General features: G+C 36.3%; 2 protein-coding genes across 3 annotated transcripts in view; both read right to left on the bottom strand.

Annotated features, from left to right (window-relative positions):
• vta1 (vesicle (multivesicular body) trafficking 1) overlaps positions 1–19,912 on the bottom strand; it is a 60,888-nt gene extending 40,976 nt beyond the window's left edge. For both annotated transcript variants that reach the window (XM_041252524.1, XM_041252523.1), the window contains exon 1: positions 19,669–19,912. In XM_041252524.1, coding sequence (XP_041108458.1) covers positions 19,669–19,765 — 97 coding nt within the window. In that variant the 5' untranslated portion in view covers positions 19,766–19,912. The remainder of the gene's footprint in view (positions 1–19,668) is intronic.
• A 4,338-nt stretch (positions 19,913–24,250) lies between these two features.
• gje1 (gap junction protein epsilon 1) lies at positions 24,251–26,219 on the bottom strand. The gene is made up of 3 exons (XM_041251655.1): positions 26,181–26,219; positions 25,226–25,408; positions 24,251–24,646 (listed from the first exon to the last, which is right to left on the bottom strand). The coding sequence occupies exons 1-3, from the start codon at positions 26,217–26,219 to the stop codon at positions 24,251–24,253; spliced, it is 618 nt and encodes a 205-aa protein (XP_041107589.1).

Genomic DNA, 26,219 nt, shown 5'->3' on the forward strand with positions numbered 1-26,219 from the left:
ATTAATAGATTAATCAGACAAAATTAAACTAAAAAAAGAGTTGATTAAAGTAATTTTATTTATTTAAATTTAAAATCATGCAGTTATTTTTTTGTATATACAATAAAATCAATAGAAGATCTGCATTTTCTCTGCAGCAGTCCAATCATAAGTGACAATCATAATGAGACAAACACTGAATGTCTTTTGTAGGTTTAACCAGTGGGAGAGTCAAAGATCTACCCCTTGTTATACAGGTGTCCAATCATGAGTGAGCAGAGGCAGGCCAAAGATCCGCCTTGGTTTTACAGCTGTTCAATCATTAGTGAGCAGAGGCAGGACAAATACTAGTGTAGGGTGTGTAAGCATAGCTGAATTTAAATACCATTTAAAAAAGGTGTGATATTGCTTTACAGAGACAGTTATTGAGAATTATATTTATAACCAAGTAGATGTTTAGTCTTTTGATTTTTTTTTTTTTTAGTATTACTTATTATTATGCAGTACAGTACGGCCCCTTCCATGGTGCTTGAAGCTTTGGGCTATGACCCTTTTTCGTGCTGTCATAGACGTAGACGAGATCGCCCTTCTTGTAGGAATTCTCTCTGGATCTCCGATCATGTTTTCTTCTGTTGTGCCTGGGAGACACGGAGATGTTGTCTAGCCAGCTCGTGGGTATGCTTGAGGTTATTTTCCAAGTTCTCTACAAAAATCGTGTGGTTCCATTGCAGTACAGTTAGCTTCTAAAACACTCAGCAAGATTTAATGTGGTTGGTGCACTTCTCTTCCCAACATCATACGGTTTGGTGTAAATCCCGTACTGGAGTGTGGTGAACTACGTAGGCTGCTGTAAGTAGGGGTAGGTGTTCATTCAAATTTCTTTGATTTTTGTCAATGTAGCAGTAGACCACCTGCAAAAGCGTACGGTTAAATCTGTCTGCTTGGCCGTTGGAAGCAGGATGGTAAGGCGTTGTCCTGGTCTTGGTGATTTACAACAGGCCGCACACCTGTGTGAACGGAACACTCAATTTCGGCCCTTATCACAATGTATCTCAAGTGGGGCCCCAAACCGAGCTATAAATTCATCAACAAGCTTCTTTGCAACTGTCTACGCACATTGTGCAGGAATAGGAAAGCTTCGACCGATCGCATAAACTGGTCAATCATGAGAAGTATATACTTGCTTCCAGCACTCGAAGTGGGAAAGGGCCCAAGAACATTGATGTGCAAACAATTCATTGGTGTCCTCTTCTGGTACATCTGAAGAAAGGCTCTTCAAGTAGGACTGCTGGCTTTACATGCTCGGCATTGTCGACATTTCTTGAAGAGGCAGAGATCTCCCCCCATTCCACACCAGTGATAATGCTGTTGAATATGATAGAGCGTCTTCCCTTCTCCCAGGTTACCAGACTGTGGAGGGTCATGACAGGACTGCATGACTTCTTTCTGTAGGGAATCGGGCACAAGCAGGTGTAGAGAAGAGGAGGTCCCTGGAGCACCTTCCAAGCGGTATTGTAGTATAGGATCCCCTGATGCCGTTCAATCTGAGGCCGACAAAACCAGTATTTTCTTACTGCTGAGCTTTCTAGGGAGACTTGTTCTCGCATCGGTAGTGTCTCAAAGTCTTTCCATCTGTGCAGTACAGAGAGGCTGCAGTCCTTCCGCTGCTCCCTCTCTAGCTCATGACTGCTGAATGGTTGGGGCCAATTGATAGCTGGACCTTCAGCATTCAGATGAGGCTCCTCTCTCTTCTTGGCTCTGGGTAGCCGTGTTGGTTTCCTTTGAGGCTTGAGGTTCGCTGGGCTGTTGATTGGCATCTTCTCCTGTCCTGGTGCGTCTTACTGCCAATGGCACCACATCACTGTCAAATCAGCTCCATTTGATGATGTAATTTCTGGCAGTACGTACCTCTTCCACATGGAAGGGTGGACAGCTCTTTTCCTGCTTGGTAGCAATCGCAGGGACAATCCTGGTGTTCACGGGAGAGTGTGTCTGCATTACCGTGTCGGGTCCCAGCTCTGTATTCAATCTTGAAAATTATACTGACTAACTATCGGGCTAACTGGCCCACTGGCTGTTTAAATCGGAAAAGCCAGGTAACGCTATTGTGATCTGTTCGCAAGAAGAAGCTGCGACCCAGGAGGAAGTGTCGGAACTGTCGAGTGAACCGCACCACTGCAAGGAGCTCCCGTCTTGTTGCGCAATAACGCTGCTGGGTGGGCTTTTAGCGAGAGCTAGCATATGCAATTACCTTCTCCACTCTTTGGCACTGGGAAAGGACTGCTTGGAGGCGTCCGTATCTAGTACAAACTTACTGTCGGACGTTGGATGCCAGTATGGCAGCAGTTGTCAATCTGTTTTTTAGTTAGTCAAAACACCTGTTGTGCTTCGCCCCACTGAAACGCTGTCCCCTTTTTCAGCAGCTGGTTCAGAGGGCTTGCAATCTCCACAAATGCAGGGACGAAATGACGACAGTAATTGCACAGTCCAAGGAACGCCTGTAGCTCTTGCATGGGGTTAGGTGGGCCCCAGTCTTGCACATCTTTTATTAATGCTGGGTTGGTTTTAATGCCCTCTCCGCTAACTACATGTCCAAGTAAGAGTACTTCATCCTTTAACAGGTGGCATTTTGCAGGTTTAAGCTTTAGCCCATACTCCTGGAGTCACTGGAAGACCTCTGCCAGATTGAGGCTCTGCTCTACCCCATTTCCCAGAATGATGACGTCACCCAGGTAGATCAAAAGTGTCCGCCACTGTAATCTTCGCAGGACAAGCTATTTCTTTCCCTATCCCCACAACTTTCTTGGCCTGAGGACTCGGATAGGCTATTACCCCTAGTTGTCAAGGGTCAGCTGCAACTTATCCACCTTCTCTAAAAACACCTTGCAGCTGCACTGTTGTAGCATATGACGCCAGTCTTCCCCAGCGTCAACACTTTGATCAGCCCAGGCAACGCGTCGCACCCTTCCTTTAGCTTCAGGATCTCGGCCACGTGTTGCTTGATAATTGTGCTCATGCGCCTCCACTAGCTTCTGCACTTCAACAAGCATTGTTGGATCCTTGTTCATGATTTCATAAGCCATATTTTGATTTCCAAGTCCTTTAAGGAAGAAATGAACAGCTAGTTGATCTTGTAGCTCCAACTCTACTCCTGGGTAGGCCAAGGTGATTAAGTGGCACACCTCCTCCACAAACACAGCTGACAACTCCTTATTCTGACGCAGTTCGCCAAGTCTCCTGCGGACTGTGGTTGGGGGGGTCCTTCTGACCGAACTGCTGTGTGAGCTGCTCTAAGAGAGTGTAGTCCTCCCTAACATGCTCTGGAAGTGAACACGTGTATCTGATAGCAGCCTCTCTCAGGCTTTCATGTAACTTGTTCACTCTCTCAGCGCCAGTCCAGCCATGTCTCCATGCTACTCACTCAAACAGAACAAAAAACGACCCTGCACACCAGTCAAACAATGGGGTCCCTATATTACACCTATGAGGACATTTATAAAGAAAAAAAATGAAATACATTTGAAATCTATTTTTATACATTCAAACCACGTAATCTATAGTGGCTGAGAAGTGCGAAGGGGTAACAAATCTAGAGAGATGTAGCTGCAACCAGAGGACTGAAACAGGGTAGTAGAATCAGAGAAAGGGTTGGAGGTAAAGGATTTCTGCCACCCAGTCCAGGACCCTCGAGAATGGTGCCATGATCTCAGTGGGTTAATCTTCCAGCTAACAATTTTTTTTATAACATTGCATATACATAAACAAAAATCAGCCCTGCTGCTTAGAAACACTGACAAGTCAACCTCTAATTAGTATCAAATTGAAATGTCCCAAATATACAGTAGGCGAATGTGTGTGCACGCTTAATGTATCACTGAGTTTTAAGAACAGTGTACTAGTCAATTACTATATTCTGCTTTCTTTCATTTCTTGTATCCAGAAACATGTAATTCCTAAATCAACTTTTTCTATCAAAAAAAGTTTGAACATAAACCTACAGTTAAATTTCCAGACACCTTCAATCAAATAAGTCTGGGACTACATTTTACAGTAGCCCTGGAAGTACGATTCATTACTGCACAAAAATATGCCATGACCACCCCACCTCACCCCAGTTAATGAAAAACATACAGGTCAATTATTAAATCTGCCACTCAACTATGCAAAACAAAAGACGTTATTGCGCTGTACACAATGAAAAGTTCTGCATGGAAGATGCCGTTCCAAGAGTCACCTGCTTTAATGAGCAGTGTCACTCATTACCACCCATTGCTCACTTGTCATTATTACAGGAAAGAAAGAAATTCCCACAGAACATTTTCTGTAATGATCCTCACCATACAGAATGTTTTTATTTTTTAATTCACAAGTGGCACGCGATGAGATGTACTGTATCATTAACTAAATTATAAACTTCTGAAGCAATAGATAAAAAAAATACAAAGTATTTAATATCAGATTTTTAATTCTCATCAAGTTAAGAACATTTATCGAAACTGAATTTGACAATAAATTTGTACTAGTTCTCAGAAAATAAGTCTCTATTAAAAAAAAACAAAAACATATTTGTAGTCTTCATTTTTGTTTACAATGGTAGCCATGGCTAGCTATAAAAATGTATGCTGCATTATGCTCCATGATAAAAAGGTCAATGCGATGCGCAGTTCTGCACGTTAGAGGACGTTACCGGACAAGAAACTGGTTGGTCACAGATTACAACTGAAATGCAGCTTTTCCAGCAGCTTGTGTCACACACTGAAGATCAGGTCATATAGGCCATCTTCTAAAACTAAATGTCACATGTTATAATCTGATCAACCAGGAAATTAAACTAAATCCAATGAAATATAGTACAGTAGATTAAAAAAAAATAATAATAAAAAAGTTATTATGGAGACAGTCAAACCTGTTTTGTTTCCTTTGAACAGAAAAACTTACTACAGTTTATAATACACCCCCCCCCCAAAAAAAAAAAAAAAAAAAAACCTTTAATTGCAACTTATTTTCATGCAGGGCCTATACACTCTGGTCATATCCCCAAAGCAAAATGTTCTCAGTCTGACACAGTAATTATATCAGTCTTTGTGTTTTTTTCTTTCCGACACTCTTCCAATTTAATTTGAAGTTAAACAAGTGAGAACAGATGCTACACAGCCAGTGTTGCTTCAAGACAAGAAACATCTGTTTTCTGGAATACAGCATAACTTTGTATATTGTGGAATCACTGTTCTATTAAAAGCAGTGGTGCGCAAAGTGTGGAGCTAAACGATACACAAACTCCAATGACTATGGAAAGTGATTCCAGCGACCCTGGACATACAAATGAATCCTCCCAAGGATCAGGCAAAAGTTGTTCAGAAGGAAATCAATCAGACAGCAGTTTGAAGATGAAAAGGATCGGGAAGAGGAAGAGGAGAACGATACACCAACGCAGAGAATTACCACCAGGAGACAGAAATACCGGTAATTAAAATTTATCTGATCAGACAGAAAACAAAATATAATTAAATGTACCGAGTAAGGGACTTTTTGTGCCTATTGTGACTGAATGCATTTAAACTGAAAACAGATTGTCACAAGTTTTAGAAGTTGCATTTAAAAAAAAAATTGCAAAGAAGAAATATCACTTCTGAACATAACCCTTTGAAAAGGTTTAATGTACTTTCTTTCTATACTTCAAAATCCAACCTTAAGTACATTTCAAAATTGGTAGAAAAGGATAACGAAGGTATTGTAATTCACTGGTCACCTACGAGGGCTTGAGAATAAAGAAAGGTGTGAGGGGCAACTATCCCTAAGCATGTAAGTGCTTGCGTGACAACACTGTTAGACATAGGACAAGATGAAGAGATCCCTGTACACAAAGGACCGGATCAGGCAGCATCCTCTGGCTTCTGGGTGGTTTGTGATGAGTAAGGGCAAGGACAAGACATACAAACAAGACACTCTGAACTCTCACCGAGGAGGACAAGAGACTGAACATACGAAAGACGAAGCACTCAAGTCCAGGCCGGGGTCAGGCAGCATCGGCTGGCAGCTGGGTGGTGTGAAGTTAGGGAAAAGTATCTCTGGTCCGTATAGGAGAGACAAAGGAAGAGAACCCCTTCCCCTTGCGTGGGGCCCAACTCGGCAGGTGGGGGACTCAGTCTGCCTCAGAAGGGGCAAGAAGAAAGGTGCTCGTACTTAGAAAAGAAACTAGGGAGAGTGATAACAGGTTGTGGCCTCATGAGGCTAGTGCATAAGCTGCAAAAGTATAGATGCGATTATAATCATATATAGTAAGATTATAATAAAAATCTGCTGATAAAGGAGGCTCCACTGTTCTCAAATTTTGAGGATTAGGCCCCGTGTTTCTGAAGCTCTCAGATACGTTTTAAACAGGAGAGAGATTATATTGTAGACAGAGCCATGACCAGTAATTTGAGAACAAAAAATCAGCTTGTATTCCCGAAAGAAGAACATCTGATAACGCCAGTATTTTATATATTACCAAAAATACATAAACATCCCCTGAAACCACCAGGGAGACCAATAGTTTCAGGAAATTACTTTGCACATTTCTTGACACTAGAGATGTTATCAAATTGCTAGCAAAACAGATTGTTCCCGCTAAAGCCTTTCTGGTCACTCTCGATGTGTAACATTTATATAGTAATATACCACATAAAAAGGAGGGTTAGATGCTTTGTCACTCTTTCAAAAAAAATATGTACCAATAAATCTATTGGAATTAACTGCATTTGAATTTATCATATTTTCTATTTAATAATAAATATTTACAAACTCAATATACAGCAATGGTGTCACCACTCACACAGAATTATACAAATCTATACATGGGCTATTGGGAAAGCCAATTTACTAATGACAAATCCGCTTACCCTCCTTTACAAAATATGCTATTTTGGAAACAAATTGATATATTGATGGCACAGACTGGTTCTGAAGCTGATTTAATCCTGTTTAGAGAATACAATAATGAAATAATTTCAATTTAAAATTTACAATGGAATACAGGTCAATCGGAATACATTTTTTGGATTTACACGTTTTGATTAATCTTAATTGTAAGCTTGATAAATGTATTTTTCAAAAAGCAACTGATAGAAATATGATTCTGCATGTTAAATCCAAAACATATGTTTTTAAATGTACCTTACGGGAAATTTTTACAATTAAAACAATGCACCAGATTATGTGGACATGGACATGCCATTTGGACATGCTTAATCGTATGATCTAGAGGGTATAAACAGCACAACGATAAAAACGGTCTACAATAGAGTGGCAAAAGTAACACGAGTAGACCTAATAGAATCAATCAATAATGATCAATCAACTGAAGAAATAATGACATTTATCACTGAATACAATTATAACTCCACTGACATTTAAAAAAAAAAAAAAAAAGTTTTAACACACTAGAAAATTCTATAACGTGATTCTTAGCTCAGCTCACTTTTTACCACGCCACTGAGATTGTTTCAGAAGGGGCAGAAACATAAGATTCAGTTGTGTCTTCCATGTATAAATCACCACCTACTGATAGCTGGCTTAGAACACCAATACAAGGTGTGGTAAATGCATTCATTGATCGAATACACAGAACACCAAGTATTTTAATCATCTGCATACAGGTACAAAAAAATAAAAGGATTTATCAACTGTAACAATACTGCCCATGTGATTTAGCATACATTTAACAATGAAATTAAAATAAATAAATAAATAAATGAACAGCAGAACATAAGGCAGCCATTCACAATAACACATTTGGATTATGCAATTCAGATTCTAGTCTTAAGCTTATTAAATATTTATAAGTCCTAACAGACTACAACTATAGTCTCGGTAGAGTGATAGAAAATGTCTGTGTTAGACAGTTATATTTACAATTAAGTGCGAGTTTCAATTAACTGCAATGATGATGTCCAGTGAATAAACAATAGTGAGTTTCAATTGATTGTAATTATGTTTCTGTGCTGGGTATGTGTGAGATTTACTTAGTGCTTGTCAGATGTTATTAAACCATTGCAGTATGCAACATGACAATAGTTAAACTATTGTTGATTTTATATGGGTGTTTATTGCATTCTTCCATAGTCTTTAGAATGTAGACTTTGCTTACATTGCAGTTTGTTTATAGCTTCCAAAAGGTCATTTTTAGTGGGTGGTCCCAAGGTTTTACACACTACTCTGTATAACGTGTGATTTAAAGCAGGAGTACATTTGAGTGAAAGAGAATATTTTACATCAGAGAATTCAATTTTTCTTAGCAAATACCAGTTCGTTTTCTAGCCAGTCTTGTATTGCAGAGGCCTTGATGGTCCTAAAGTATATATTTTTTTCTTGATGATCCTGTCCTCTTGTGAGCAGTGCTGAAATAAAGCTCCTTTATAGCACTAATGGAATACTTTGTCAGAAACTAACATGCTTAAAGTCTAACATGCTTAAACCATGCAAAAATGTGCCAATGCGCCTTGATGACAATGAAATTTAAAAACAATTCCTAAAAAAATGTGAATATCTACCACGATATTAAACTAGAGACTAAGAGGACTACTAAAAATATCTAAAGCAAATGTCAAGTATTTATTAAAGCTCAATATACCAGCAAAATCAAGCTTTGTGCCATATAGCTACGTTAAAACGTCTATATAAAAAATCAAATCTGTAGCGGGGTTCCGAAGAAATATAGCATTATGCGTTCCAACATGTTGCTACAACTGTTTAAATAATGTACCTTCATTTTTTTTCATTGTTAACATCCAGACAACTTTTTACACTTATAACTAGTGCACTGGGGTTTGTGATCTGCTCTCTAAATCACTGCAGGAAGGGGGATTTAAACAAAGACCACCAACCAAAACAAAACAAAAACAAAACAAAAACACACACCTGCCAAGTACTCTTTAATCCATCCAACTAGAAGCAGCTATAGTTGCAATCTACATTTAAATGATTCTGCCATGGATAGTTTGGTTCAGCAGTTTTGTAGAATTTAAATATCTTGGAAAAATGATATAAAAATATCTTTACATGTTATAAAACACTTATCTTTAAAATATTACTCCAGTCGGAAGAAAAAACAAGTAACATTTAAATACCCCCCTGTGGCAGGAAATGATGTTGCGTTGACGTCAGGCCAGAAGGCATAACAAAACACAGACAGGCAGATACTGCAGTTCACAGGAGCGGTGTGCAGTTTATTGGATGCACAAAAATAAATAAAATATTTAAACAAAAATAAACACGCTCACAGAGCAAAAAAATAAATGGTTGAACCAAAAATAATCATGAACGCAAAATAATAGAAATATGATACAGGTCAGGCTGGGCAACCCCTTCACTGATCCTATACAGTTTTTTTCCGTCTCGTTTCTCGCTCTCTTGCTCTCCTCTGTACAGCTACCCGGAGTGCAGAGAGCTTCAGGTATTTATGCAGGTGACGATTAGTAACAAACTGAATCACTTATTTAATTCGGGAGATGGCCTCCTCCTGCACAAGTTTTTAATGTGGATGGGGCTTCCCAGCCACACTGCAAAAACAAAACCTACACCAAAACAATAACAAAACACATGGCATTTCACCATCATATATACAACAACTCATAAACCAAAACAAACACAAAATACAGTACAGGGGCGGAGGGGGAAACCCTGTTCTAAAATAAATACTGAATAGGGCTGCTCACCCTGTTACACCCCCTAAAAACCTTGCTTAGGTAACACCTCCTTAGGGAAAATAATCAGGAAACTGGAATTTCACTTTGAACACTGAATAAGGTATTTGTTGCTATGGTTACTATACATTTCTGGGACCTACACAAATTAATCTTGATGTCACACGTTTGTATATTTACATTCCACATAATACCTAAAGTGCACCGCTCATAACTGATACATTTTATAGCCGGACTCCAAACCGTTCATAAGTTCATACTTAAATTAAGGGGGTAGTTGCTTTTTTTGGGAAGCTTTCCAGAAACTTCAGACTTTTGCCAAAACAAACTGTTTATTTCAGTTTATCATAACACTTTAAATACTTCTTGATTAGTGGCTTATTAACAGTTTTCCCAGGATACCAGATAAAATTACCTGATTTACTATGCACCATACCCTTTTATTATTTACAAAAAGTAGATTTGGTTTTATTTATTTTAAAAAGTGCCATAAGTCATCTGTACATAAGGAGATCACAGAGTACCCTTTCTACAATTCAGACTACCAGTCGCAATCAACTACAATTAAGGGAAACTATTTTACCATCAGAATGCTCTTGGGACAGACGAGGTGTAGTCTTAGTTAAAGAACTGTTAGATGAAATGGTAGCCGTATTAATCCAGAGATGATAGAAAAAGGAGATGGGATACCTAAATAACAATTAAAAATCACAAGCTTTTGAGACCTCAAGTCTCTTCAGGTGAAAGCAAGAAGAGAGATTGATGTTTACATTGAAAGGTTGCATCAGAACTAACAAAAAGAACCAATTTTGAACAATTCTAAATGTAAGAGAAAAGTTGTATAATAAACAAACAATGACAATGTGAGTGTATAATACAAGTACTTAGTATTGTCTGTTTTAGAACCATGTGTACAATGGGGCCACAGTCTAAATTACCATCAGGAGGGGTTGGCAGCCATGTTTTCGTTTGATCTGCTTTAGGATTGAATGAACGGACCAATTTATCTCTAATATTGCTAGCACGTTTAAAAGTAAAACACGGTGGTCTATCTTGTACTATATAGAGGGATCACTTTTTAACATGTGTCAGTGTTTCAAAACAATTGCTTTCACGTCATTAAAGGTAATTAAATTCCGTCAAAAAACAAAATAGTTTTGTCACTGTTAGTCTTTTGAGTTTTCTTTTCAAGTAAAATGTTCCGGTCTAGATGTTTCGTTTTTTGAATGCTCTCTGTCATCATATCCTCTAGACTTGAATTTAAAATACATTACCTTAGATTTAAATTTCAAAATTCAGGTTCTGTGCTGCTGTTCCTTCTCACACATAAAAATTGACCCTTTGGTATATTTCTAGTTATATGTGAGTTATGATCAGTTGGTTTCATAAATACTATAGTTTGTAAAGTATTTGTTTCATCTTTTTAAATTTCTAAATAAAAAATGTTGTACAAATCTGATTCACATTTTAATTGAAATTTATATTAACCGAGTTTATATTGTTAAATTGATCCAGTTGTAATTTTGTTCTTGAGTAAATTAATTGTATATCATCGATGTAACGTTGCCATAGGTCAATGAATGGTCAAAAAGTATTCATCCCCCCCCCACCCCACCCCAAAGTCCTATTTGCATAATTGGGAGCAAACGACACCCCCATGGCAGTGCCTTTCATTTGTAAAAAATATTGGCCCTCAAAAACAAAACAGTTTGAAGACATAATTCTAATAAATCAGTTTATAAATCAGTTTTTAGGTTGGATTAGCATGAATTGATCTAGCATTTAGATAGTATGTAATGGCAGCATTAATGCCACCTGTATGTGGGTTATTGGTATACAGCAGCGGTTTTCAAACTGGGTTATGCGTACCCCTGGGGGTATTCGAGCGCTCCTCGGGGTATGTGAAAAAAATCCTGTAATGGCGGACAGCAGATTATTTATTTATTTATTTTACCACAACATAGTACTTTGCGACTTAGCAATCAAATCAACAAACGTTGAATCTCCTTCCAAATAAAACCACAACCGTATTGGTGTACGTTTCCTTTCTTTTGGCGATGTGAACTATAAACACCCAACCAGCTGGCTGTTGACAGCGAGTGAGCGTTGAGCGCACACATGGCTAAATTACATATTTAAATAGCATGGCAGTGGTCTGCAATCTGTAGGCTAAAAAGAAGAAAAAAATAATCATTGTATGATGTTGCTTCTTTTAAAAATATGTAGTATTTACTAGGTACATTTGCTTTCTTGAGTTTAAATGTTCAGTGTTTGTAGATTAGTTTAATCAGTTCAATGTGTTTTATCTAAGTTTATGTTTTTAAATAAAAGTATTGTTAATAGTATTAGTGTTGCTAATTAGACAGGGAAATCACTGCGCTGGAGCTGGAGCGTACACGACTTCTTTACTTTTTGGTTTTTGACTAATTCGTTGAATAACTACTTTGCCAAGTAATTGCATTAGCCTGCCCATGTATGCAGCTAATTATTAGGCTAATAAAAGCAAATGCACTGTATTCTTATTACAAAAAATGGAATCGCAGATTAAACAATATAATAATAATAACAATAATAATAATAATAATAATAATAATAATAATAAATCCCTAACTCCTGGATTGGGAAGTGTCTGAAACTGGTTTCCCTACTCCAGAACTATTGACTGTGTTCACATTATATAGCGAGTGCCCATCAACCAGCTGTCTGGCAGCTGATTAACATGAACAGACGACTGCACTAAACACCAAACATTTTGCTAAAAGTCATTTTCGACTGCATGATATAAATGTCACTTTTCTACTTTAATCAGATTTTGTTTTTGGAAATTTCACTGCATTGTTTACTAAATCAGGGTGTAGTTTTACTGAAATCTGTGATAAAAAGCAGGCACATCCATCACTTTGGTAGGTAAGCATTTATTAAAAAAAAAAAAAAAAAAAAAAAAAACGTATTCACTGGGATGCAAGGGCTAAATAAAAAGTTGCCATCTGGAGCGTTCTGTTTATTATGGATGCTTGCTTTTCACAGACATCAGTAACTAACTCCATCCACAATAATTTCATTAATGGTTTTCATTTCAAATGGTGAAGCATTGAAATGTGTTTTTATGGTATGGCAATTTTGTTTGGCACAATTATTTACATACCACGGTTATCTCATCTGGTTCGACTTCCAAATATGGTTTCGCTTCATTCCCTTTTTTTTTTTTTTTTTTTTTTTTTTTTTTTTTTTTTTTAGGAGGTACCATTTTATTAACCCCCCCCACACTCCCCCCACTCCTGTGAGGACTAAACCACACCATGCCTACTACAGCATGAAAAACAAAGTGCACCAACGAAGCCACTGACCGAGAATAAACGGCCCAGTGTCAGCCTTTCTATTCCACCAATTAGAAAAACTACTTGGAGGCAATTGCCCAACCCCTTCCTTTTTATAATATCTGCCATCACCCTGGCTACTCAGAAAAAAATGCGTTAGGAGAAATTTGTCACGTGGGATTATACGTCTAGCGTATTAGTCAATGTTTAACCACTTCTTTGGAGTTTATGCGTTTAAACTTCCCATCCCTACTAGCAATAAACAGTGCACATTAGGCCTCTAACTCGGCGCAAACAAAAACAGATAGAGTTTAAATGTATTTGAAATGAAGTGTTAGGTTATATTTAAAATTTAATGCAACACTTCCCTTCGTTTGCCATCTTTCCCCCTGCACGGCTTGAAGTACCGGTAACATTAAAAGATGAAACAATGCATTTACTATTTCATGAAAAAAAGAAATCTGGTTGAAAGGAGCTATACTGTATTTTGTTATCTCATTTGAAACATTGACATGCCATAAATAGATTTGGAAAGTGTTAATTTTGTAGTACAAAGTTAATAAATTGCAGAATTCAAAACACAAACTAACAATTTCACAATTAGTATACAGTCGCAGACAAAAGTATGGTACCCTGTTATAACAATTCAAGGTAACTATTAAGGACAAGCTTTCAGTAAACTTTAACCACTTTTTATTAAAACAAAACACACCATTTCTTCTAATTCAATAACTAATCTTTATAAAATTAAAAACATTTTAATTTAAATTATTCGTATCCCTGCTCAAGCATTTTGTGTGTCCTCCTTTTGCTTTTATTACGGCTTTTAGATGTTTAGGATCATTCGTAACCAGTATGTTTTATTGCTGAAATCTGTGCCTATTTTGGATTACATACTTCTTTACAGATTGGATATAGTACAGATTTTTCCAGATCAGTTCAAAGCATTGCTATTGGATTGAGATCTGGCGATTGCAAAGGCCATTCTGTAACTTACCTTCGTTTTCATCAAGAATTCCAGAGTTGACTTAGCCACATACTTTGGGTCATTGACGTGTTGGAAGAACTATACCAAATAAGCCTGCTTTATTAAATGTTTTGATACATGGCTGCATTCATCTGATCTTCAAAATCACATGAATGTCTCCAGTCCCTGAACTGCTAAAAAAAAAAAACTGTATCATGATCAAACCACCTCCATGTTTAACTCTTTCTGGTCCCATGTCGCACCAGGTCCGACATTACAATTTTCCCTTTATAGTCTGATGTCGGACCCTATCTGACATAAGAGACGTAAAGCACAGGTCTCTAGTCAGGTCTTATTTTTTTATTTTTTTTCCCCCCTGAAAAAACAAGAGAAAAACCTTTCAATGATAATAACATGGTCACAAACCAAGGAGATAGCTGCTTCCGCATACAGTGCTCAAAGAATCAGACTTTTGCAGACCTTTTTGAGATGTTATAGTAAAAAAATAATGACTTGGATTGCATTATTGAGGAGTTTGGTGATAAAACAAGTGATCAGGAGAGGATTTATTGTATACATTTTTTGAAAGGAAAAACTGTAATGTCAGACCTAGCCCGACACAGGACCGCAAAGGGTTAACTATTCTGTACATAGGTACAAGGTTATTTTCAATGTGTAATATTTTACACTAGTCTTATTGTTACATTATGAATTTTATTTACAGCCAACTTTCCACTGTATAGAAATTATATATCATGAAATATACTTTAGTTGATGCACTTTAATTAAGCATATATTTTATGTAAAAAAAACAAACAAAAAAACACATAACCATTACCTCAGGGAATCAATTATAAAAATGGTATTAAAAAAATGACATCACACAAAAATGCATGTACTTAAAATACACCTCTGGTTGCAGAAGTCATTGATTTAATAATGTGTTCGATTTCAAGGTTATTTATGTTTTAGGGATGTCTCCATCTACTTTCATCTCTGCTGTGCTCTGGCAACACACATGTGGGCACGGAACTATACGTACAACATGTGAATACGCTCCCATGTTTGTTGTGAGTTCACAAATCTTACATCGTACAAATCGATGCATTCCACGCACCCCTCTTCATTCTCAATATATAAATGGGTGTGCGTGATACTCAAAACAGAATTACGGTATTGGGGTATATCTCGTTCTTCAGAAATGTTACAGTAACCTGGACTTGAATGTTCTTTACAGCCATTAAAGGTCCACGTACTATTAAAGACCTAGGACTAAATGTCCCTCTTTTTAAGCTCCAAGCTTAATATTAACGTTTATTAACAAGGAGCTGTAGTCAAACCAACTCAACTACTTTGTGTTTACAGAGCTATAGACTTGACCACGACAGACTTGGTGACATTTCGTTGCAAACAACCGTTCAAAACTTTTTACATTTGAACCCCTAAGCGCACATGATACATGACACACATCAGCATGGCCTCTTCATTAACATGCACCCGCTGACATCTGTAGTGGAGAGCAGAATTCTGTATTCAGGAATTTCAGCCTGCACTGCTTGCCTTCCTAAATACAAGGATGTCATTATGTAGCAAAAGTTTAATTTGACGACTGGATTCAGTCCAGGCCCAGGAGGAAAAATAAAAGGTCAAAGAGTGTTTTTTTCATAATTACCACTTTGGGCAAGGCTACTAAAGTGATTTACGAAAGACATTTTAGCCATAACATGAATTTATTTTGCTCGACTAAGAGATATAAAAGTATGCCCAAACTAATTTATTCTATTAATACAGGTGTACAGGATTAATTCACTTTTTTTTTTTTTTTTTTTTTTACATCATATTGAATAATTTAAAGTGAATTGCTTTCTGTAGATTAAAATGACAACTACAAAGTGGACTTCTTGCCAATTCACCATTAAATAAATCTGAAATGATTTATTCTTGTTAGAGCCTTAAGAAAGGACCATTTACATACCAAGGTTATAAATAACCTAACTTCTAATAGAGTATATGAATCTCTAGTGTTTCTTTTAGAATATGTAAAGCACCAATGCCAGGGGTCAATTTATATTTAAGTATTTAGCTCTGCAAATATTTAGACAATGTATTTGTGTGTTGTTTTTCACTTTTACACATTGGAAGTGCATACGAAACAGTTGTAAGCTTGTGCTTTCTAGGGCACAAATCAACATAATAGGAGTTGACCAAAACACTTATCACTGCCCTACCTGTAATGCCCTTTGATCAATAAAACACTATGACTGTGCAAAACCAAATTGCGGATGGGCAAAAATACAAAACATAATTGCTGACTCATGACAAAATAGTTATTCTCGCCTTTGGAAATGAAGGTACAACAACATTAGTTGTTTACACCCAGTCCATTGCTTACAAATCATGCACAAAAGCACCTTCTCTGGCCACAGCATCGAATTTACATTTTGAATTTACCGACTTTGATGAAAACAAATCCTCGTGTGGAGGTTACAAGACGTCCTCTGCTTTTGACCAACTCTGAGGACGCCTGGATTGTAGTCCCGTGCAAAGCATGCTTAAGGCTTCTAGTCTAAACATTTGTCTAAATGTATTTCTTACGATCACAGGTACCTGTAAAATCTATTTTGTTAATACTCATGTAAAAAGGTTTTTTGTATCGAAGGAGAATTAGACATCAATGCATGCCGATTTTAATATATAATTTTGATATACAATGTGCAATCCATCTGTCTAGCAATGATGCTTGCGTAAAATTCTATATAAATCAAGTTTTTGATAATGATTGGATGTACAGTAGGCTACTCCTGTATGACTAACATTTTTTCAACCAATGTCAATACTGACCCCTTGTGGTTAGTACGCTGTTCTTAATTAAAAAAAAAAAAAAAAAAAACACACACACACACACACACACACAAATACACCAAACTGGCAATACCCCTTCCAAAACAGTTAACAGTAAATCCTGTTTAGCTGGTTCTACATTACATTCTACCACAGTGGTAAATTACTTTGTTATTCAACTGATCTCTAATGATAAAGAGTGACTCATGTTCTCCTTATTGTCTGAGCCTATCAAATTGCACTTTTGCACCTCAACAGTGACATATGTTAGGTTGTGTACAATAAATGAATAAGAACAAGTACAATCAAATAGAACATATCTTAATGTCAATAATGGACTCTATCAACTTCTGTCAAATCAAGAGGAAAAATAACACACTTAAGAGGAAATGAGTGTGTTGCATGTGTTTCCATAATGCAGTATAGGCATTTAGATTATGCATTTTAAACTGTTTCAATAACAACAATGCACAGCCTCATAGTTTGAAGTCCTGCATTACAGAGCTTTAGTGAAATAAAACCCTGAAAATGCAATGGAAACAGACGGCACTGAGAACTTACAGTAATACAAGCAGTAACAATATAGAATCCTGCTTTCACTGGTGTACCAGTCAATGCAAGATTAGAACACTACACAAAAAAATAAAATTTAAATTCTCAGAAATTGTCAAATTATCAAACATTCACATGTGACTGTGCTACAATCTTCCATCCTAGCTAGAGTATCTTTGAACAGCCAATATATGCTGGATAGCAGTTTGGCGTTTCCCAATTACACGTAAGAAAACCATCCAAAAGCTCCATTAACAATGCAGACCATAGCTCCCAATGTTTAACAACGCTGCATCAGACTGTTTTTAATTGATTTTGAAGCAAATCAAAACATTTCCAGTTTACATTCGAACCATCACAGACAGCTGAAGAAGATCGCATGGATTTATTTTTTTCAACACAAGTGCTAAACTTCTTAAGCATGGTGTTGGCATCATCGTGGCCTAAGAATTGTGACCCGTAATAGCTTGTGGCTACTTTGCCGTTCTCCCACATGCTCATATGGATATCTATTTGCTGAGATTGAGATTTATGGTTCAGACTTTCATCATATAACATGACAAATTGATCTGCTTTGCCAATTTGTTCTGAGAACATGGACTTTAAATAGGGAGCAATACCATAAAGACAAAGCACATTTTCGTTCCCCACAAGAAAATTATTTCGCTTGAGGCAGTGTGGTCCAGTTGTTAAAGAAAAGGGCTTGTAATCAGGAGGTCCCCAGTTCAAATCCTGGCTCACTCACTGTGTGACCCTGAGCAAGTCAGTTAATCTCCTTGTGCTCCGTCTTTATGGGAGATACATTGTTTTAAGAGAATCTGCAGCTGATGCAGTTCACATAGCCCTGTTTCTAAGTGGCCTTCGATAAAGGTGTCTGCTAAATAAACAAAGAATGATAATTCACTGTCTGGGAACATCTGCTGAAACAGCTGATTAAACTAATTCACATGATTTGTATGTACAGTGGTTTTTAATTACTTTAATGCCCATACTATTTCACACTTTAAGCAATCAGTTTTGGTTACAAAAAAAGGTTACAGTCCCAGAGGCACTCGAACCTGACGCACTAGAAGGCCCACTACAACTGCTTGAAGATGTAGCTACATACAGCAATTTAACTGATGAGCTCCTAGACTAAAAGAGCATAAAAAAGGAGTAAAACCTGTGCGAATAAAAACATTTAATCAATTTAAAGCTTTTCTAAATTAGTTTGAAATTGCATCAAGTCAATATGACCCAAAACATAACAGATGTACCTAAACTCTGAACATAATAGGGAGGGTTTAAGCACCCCTATGAACCCTGTTTCAGGCCTGTAGAGAGAAATCTGAACCACCTAGGACCTTGCACTGCCAGGCTCCATTATTTGTGATGGATGTACAACCTCAGGCTCAGCACAGTACATGTACTGTAAAAAAATACTTTTTTTTGTGCTAGGAGTGGTTAAACTACTCATTAATTGTGCGTCATTTGAAATGGTTAAATAACAGTCATTAAGAGTTCCCTGGATCCTCACAGCCAGTGGACTGTGGATTTTGATTCCTATCAGTCTAAACTTTTAATAAATGTCGAATAGTATGCCGGTATACTATATATCTATTCGTTTAAGTTAAATTTGCAATAACATGCTATAAACCAAAAAAAAAAAAAGCCAACGAGTGACATTTTAAATTGATTAGTTCTACTGTACTAGGGTTACCTTTACCAGTACAAATTCTACAGCCAGTAGATATGTACTGTATATTTCGTTTACTTAACCGAGAAATCGGTAGCTATATTTAGAAATTGTTTTGTACGTTTACTGGCAGTAGCGAATTTGGTTGTCTCTCTGCGTAAAAATTATATGTCCGACGAAGATCCTATGGTTGCGGTCTACAGTACAACAGGACTGTCTTTGCTCTCATTTGATATTGATATGCCCAGGCAAAAGACTCGGAGTTATTTCAATACAATGCTAGCTGGTGCAAAAACATCAGGGCTGTACCTGGGCAAACAGTTTTGTGTCACCTGACTGAATTACATAATTGTTTTAGCTGGACCACCAGCAACATTCAAACCTTTACGTTCAATTAAAAGGTACTGCATGCAGCATGGAACAACGACACAGACTGGTATCCACAACAAACAATACTAGTGTATGTGTGTCTCTCTCGCGCTCTATCTATTTATCTATCTTGTATCGTTGTAAGCATTATTTCACTTGATTTCAAGGTATGCACGACGTGTTGTGTAAACTAGTCTATCCAACTGGGTGTAGATAGTTAAACTATGTGCGATAAGGCTATTGCCTATAATGGGTATGGAAATAGAAATTTAAATTTAGACTCACAGTAATAAGCCACAACGGGGTCGCGTTTCTCATGTTCCTGCCCAGTCCGTAAATGATGTTGAATTTGTTTTAACTGAGGGGGAAGGGCTGCTGCCATCTTCTCTAATGAAACCTCGATTAAACACTGTACAAATAATTTAAAACTCGTACAACTACTGTAAGAACAACTCCCCGAACACAAGTCAAGCAGTACTGCAGAGACTTCCGCTTCCCGACCGACCCCTTTAACAGAGAACTGCAGCTGCAGACATCTGTTGGTGAGGCGGACTTACTGAGCAATAAAGCTTCCAGAACGTTCTATTCACTGACAGCACGCGAAGTGACGAGCAGCATCGTTCTTCTTACGAATTAACAAAACATTACTGAAACCTTCAACAGGAGTTGGCAAAAAAATTCTCATAATAAAATGATTCGATCTTATAAACACAAGTCTCTTTTTATAATGGGATCAGCCTTAAAAAGCTGCAATGTACTGAAAAGGATTAGCCACATAAAGATTTTAATTAAATATAAAGCGTTTAATTAAACACTTGCAACTGCTGGAAATTTAGAGGAACACTTATTCAGTGGCAAGTTAAACAATATAGGGTGCTTTCTCATGAATCACTAATGGCCTACTTAAACTTCACTCATTTATATTTTTTTTAACCAACTTTTATACCAAGAAAATGATTAGATCATTTTACCATATTTCAGCACAATGTTTTATCATTAAGCTTACTCTCAAACAAGTATTTAACCATTAGATAACCTGTACAGATAACCAGTACAGCAAGGGCCCGTACATGCATCGTCGCACGACACTCTTACAACGAGGCTTGGACATAAGAACTTGGGGTGTTTTGGGTTTTTTTTTTTTGTTGTTTGTTGTTGTTTTGAAAAAAAAAAAAAAAAAAAAAAAAATTAGTATTAATAAGACTGCCTGTTTTTTTTTTTTTTTAATTTTTATTTATTTTTTATTGTTTCCAGGTTGTTGGCAGCTGTTGTTCTGAGCTCATTTGCCCACTTTTTTTTTCTTTTAAAGAAAACAGAACTTAAACAACCTTTTGATTCCTTGCATCACCTAAGTAAGCATCTCTGTAGGGTGGGCTAATATATAGTGGCCACAGGTTGACCCTCAGGTTTCACCCCTCCAGTAGAAACTGTTTTAATAACATCCAAACTATTTAATGCCTGGAAGCCAAACAGTTTGTCTAATACAAACGTGTGTGTGTGTGTGTGTGTGTGTGTGTGTGTGTGTGTGTATATATATATATATATATATATATATATATATATATATATATATATATATATATATATATATATATATATATGAATCAGTCCTTAGAAATTCTGGCATGTGATTGGTTAGAACCTCACCACATGACCAAAAATAGATCCAGCTATTGCCCCTGTGACACTGGTTACGGTCAATAGTTTTTTTTACAAACTCCTTCAAATTACCACCATGCTGAGTGTCCTTCCTCTCTTCATGGTTAGTTTTTTTTTTGTGTTTATTTATTTATTTATTTATTTATAAATTTAGTAGTCGCCAATTGATTTTACCCTGTTTTTCTCTCAATTTTAAATATCCAATTGTATTTTTAGGCTCAGCTCACTGCTACCGCCCCTGCGCTGACTTGGGAGCGGTGAAGACGAACATACGCTGTCCTCCAAAACGTGTGCTGACAGCCGAATGCTTCTTTTCACTCTGCAGGCCTGCCATGCAGCCAACCCAGAGCTACAGCGTCGGAGGACAAAGCAGTTCTAGAAGTTTACAGGTAAGCCCATGGGCGCCCGGTCAGTCTACAGGGGTCGCTGGTGCGTGGTGAGCCAAGGACACCCTGGCCGACCTAGCCTTTTTTCAATGAAAATATCTTTCATCAGTGGAATTTAGAGATACAGTACAGCCAGTATGTTTACTATGAATCCCATTATTCTTTTGACACATATATAATATTATCATTTTACAAGTTCAAAGTTGGAGTATTTTACTCAATTCAGTTGAAAGTATTTAAACAGAGGTTCTTTAATTTTTAGTTGGTTGTGCTTTCTTCATCTGTAAAGCCAATTTAATTTTCTCCAAAATTTAAGCATGGAAGGGCAAACGGGAAGTCCAGTCCACGATGGCACAGGTGTTGTAAAGCAGAGACGTGTGTATAGTAAAGAAGGAATAGACAGGTACAGAACCTATCTCAGTGTTTACATTAACAACAGTCATGGGGTTTCCATGCAAGAGAAATGTCTCATGTAAAATGCTTTTTGGGGTTTCCGTTCGCTCAGTTTATTTTACTCGAGTAAACCAGGTTTTTCACCCGACGTCATGCAAATGAGTGGGAAAGGTGGGGGTTGATATGTAATTGTGCTGTTTTTGAAGCTTACTAGTGAAATATATATATTATGTCAAGCTGTAAACTTAGAGGACATGTGCTGCCGGAATAAATAATGAACTATCAAGTTTTTTTTTTGGGGGGGGGGGGGGGGGGGGGTTCTGCTGAATGCCCTGCCCAAATGTTATTGAAAAACTTAGTTTCTTATAAGTAACATCTTATTTACAAGCATTGAACAGAAAATTGATAACATTGTAGTCAATTTGCCCATTGTTTCATAATCCATCACACTGTCTAAATTGAGTCTCTTTAAGAAATCAGTAACAAGGTAAAATGTTACTCCTTTCAGATGTTTAAAAATAACTAAGTTTGAATATATACAAAATACTAAGTTTGAATATATACAAAATTAATACACATTTTATTATTGTTTTACAGACATTTATGGACATCTGTAAACTTGATAAAATTCACTACTGGAATTACTATCCAGAAACTGTACAGAAATGGTCAGAATGTATGCCTGTACACAGTAAACCATATTGTACCTGAGATGATACATTTAGCTGAAAATAATAAAACAGAAGTTAGATGGATGCTTGATAATTACTTACAGATCGCAATAAACAAAATAAAAGAGGTAATCATTTTTATATTGGCTACTACACATGGATTAATTCACAGGTTATGTTATGTGTAGGGTCTTTAATAGATTAAAAATACAATGAAACATCAGTTATCCGGACACACTGTGACCAGCACTGTTTTAGGATGAGTAGTATAAAAATGAAAATAAAACAATAACTCATCACAAGGCGAACTGTGATTGACAGCACTACTCATGTTCCAGGTTGTATGGATAACTGTGGTTAAACTGCTGGGGAAAAAAGTTAAGATATTCTCGCTCAGGATTTTCAACACTATCCAGTGTTTTATCGATTACAAAAGAACAGCCTTTCGAATACTTGGGAATTTTATATTATCATAAGATACTTTGACATGTATTCATAACAATTACTGTGCTACAAACTGCAATAAAAACAAATAGCAACCTGCTTTACCTTTTAATAAAAAAGATAATAAGTTGCAAACATCTTTTTGGAAATCACATGCAGTTGCAAAAAATGAAAACAAAGTTGCCAAAGATTTAGCACATTTTTAAAATGCCCACAACTTTTATAACTATGCCCCATAGTACATACCCTGCTTCTGTGTAAAACTAGTAGAAATACACAATTCCTAAATTTTTAAAAATTCACAACTGTCCCTGCCCCTCTATTAGCATACATTAATTTCAGCTTCCACAACAAATATAAATGACTTGAAAGGAAATATCAATTCTGCTGACAGCTGTTACTCTAATGAGACCTCCCAAAGCACTGTCACAGAACAGAAATGTCAGGATTTCTGTCTGGCTTTGTTACTGACAACAAGTAATTTATGACATGTTATATTTTTTCTTATTATATGTTTGTTTTTGTTTTTTCCCCAAACAAATATATATATATATATATATAATATATATATATATATATATATATATAATATATATATATATATATATATAATATATGACATTTGCAGTTTGATAAAATGTAGATCTGAAACAAGCCAATATCAGGGCATTATTGAATTAAGTATGAAGCACAAGAACTTAAAGGTGAAAAATGAAATGTATTCCAGCCAGCATCACAAAGGGGGTTCCCAATAAGTGTCAGACCAGCTGGCTAAGCTGTGCCACAGTCTCCCAACCTGCACCTGTCACAGTTGTGGAGAAATGGTATAATTAAATTAGAATAACATACCCAGCATGCATTTACCGAAGACCCGGGTCTAAATAATGTAACATGGCATCTAAAACAAGGTAAATTTCTTAAAAGATAAATGTATGAATATTTTGCCTCACTTTTAAGTTTATGACTGTATTATATAGCTAAATAAAGAAAAACAATCAGTTTGATGTTGATTAAAACACAAAACAAAACCATAACGGATCCTCAGAAGCTTTTTAAAATTAAAAACTCATAACTATAAAACTTTTTTCTCTTTTAAAACTACTGTAGGTTCACAATAATTGTCTATCGGTCCTGTGGGAATTTTGTGACTGCAGCAATACAAAATAAAAGGCTATTGTATGTTAATTTCCAACAGAAAAAAACAGAGGTATTTAACATGCAGGATTTGTTTCCGTTTAAAGACCTGGATTACACACAAAGTAAATGCACAAAGAGTGTTTATTAAATCGACCTGAAGCTCTGCTGTCATTGGAGTCATTGACTGGTCAAATAGTCCAATCTTCTACAGAGTATCTCGAAAATCTCTGCAACACACAACACCACTGTGATAACAGTAAAGGTGTACATTGCACTGAGGAAGATGGTCTTCTCAAAATGTTCCGGTACCATACACTTGGTAACATTAAATGTTTTCTCAAGGGCACTAGCATCGCACATATAAAGTGGGTTAACCTGAAAACCGAAAAGATGACTCTGAAGCCAAAATGCTAGAACCTCAAGAATAATTCTTAACAGGACAGAGATGATATAAAACACAGTGTAGCTGGGTCTTTGGAGGATTTCTTCCTGGTCTATATTTTTACAAGCAGCAAACAGATGAAAAACAGCTCCAGGAACCAAAACAGTCACCAGCTGTAATGCCCAGAATACCTGAAATAAACAAAGAAATACATACATTACATTAATACATGAATTTTCTTTTAAAATTCACAGTTTATTTCCTTATATGTTATAATTTTACTTCAATGCAATTTACCTCGGCATAAAACAAAATAGTGGCTAGGGGCATATGATGGCACAAACAACCATAAATGCACATGAAAGACAAAGCTTTGTGTTTTATCTGTTCTGGTTATCAACAACAACAACAAAAAAAAAGCTATATAGTTTTACGCTGTTACTTTTAAATGGCAAATATAAAATAAACTACAATTTGGGGCCCTTTTCAATAAACTGCTGAAAACCAAACTATTGTATTGAAATGAGAAAATTGTTTTGTGATTAGGCCCTTCAGAAGTAAATAATCTGACACATTATTTCACATTTTACAATAATACATGTTCTTATAAAAAATGAACAGTGTACAGCAGGGGTCTCCAGTCCTGGTCCTGGAGGGTTGATGTTCCTCCTGGTTTTTGTTCCAACTGTACCCTAAATTACTTAATTGGATTGGAGACCCCTGGTATACAGTATAATATAGTTCAACAAAGATGTTTTAATTTAATTTACCTGAGGTGTTATTGGTCTGAATTGGTTATAACAGAAGATGTTTAACTCTCTCTTGTCTGGATCACAGCTGAAGTGCAAAGCTTCATTGCCATAAACTGCAAAGCCCAAAACCCCAAGAAAGAACATGCGCACAGAGCCAAAGAAGAGCGTGTGGAACTGTCCAATCACAGTTGGAGGCCTGAGCTAAATGATAGAAAGGAAATAAACAAATCATTTGTTTTAACTCTTAGAATCAGATCAGGACGGGCATCATGCCAGTGAATACCTAGTTTTACAATTTACAGTGAAACAGGATTCCTTGTTTTCTTCAAGTATTGTTACAAAATGATTGTTAGGTTTTCATACATATAAAGCGTATGTTTTTTAAAAATGTAAAACCAAATAATGTCCTTAGAAGCTTGACTTTACAAATAACTATAATAAATTCAAATGAATGGTTACAAAACAAATTGTATAATTTTTTTAATTAATTAATTTATTTTTGTTTTCAGGTGGAATTGAATTGTCCAAGAGATTACCCTTATACTGTACTTGCAAATTGAACAAGAATTGTTTTTTTTTGTTTTGTTTTGTTTTATATAATACTGTTTCAATAACAAAGATTATCTGGATAACCTATTGTACTTAAAATAGCACAACTCAATAAAAAAAATCTGACATGGAGAATCACACTTGTTAAGCAACATCGAACCACCCTTTTACAACACAAATAAATAAAACATCTCTACAATATTCCACCTTCATATAACAAAGGGTTAATTTAACAATTTAACTTGCTATGGTTCACAGAGCTTTTTACTGCAGTGCAAAGTTCAAAAAAATATATATATATATATATATATATATATATATATATATATATATATATATATATATATATATATATATATATATAATTGATTAATCAAACTGTGTATTACAGAAGGCTCCTTGTTTGTAGTAATCACATACTTACACATCCTTCATAAAAATTCTTGATGTAGTTTAAAGACAT

This window comes from Polyodon spathula, chromosome 6, assembly GCF_017654505.1.
Source record: "Polyodon spathula isolate WHYD16114869_AA chromosome 6, ASM1765450v1, whole genome shotgun sequence".
Taxonomy (NCBI): domain Eukaryota; kingdom Metazoa; phylum Chordata; class Actinopteri; order Acipenseriformes; family Polyodontidae; genus Polyodon; species Polyodon spathula.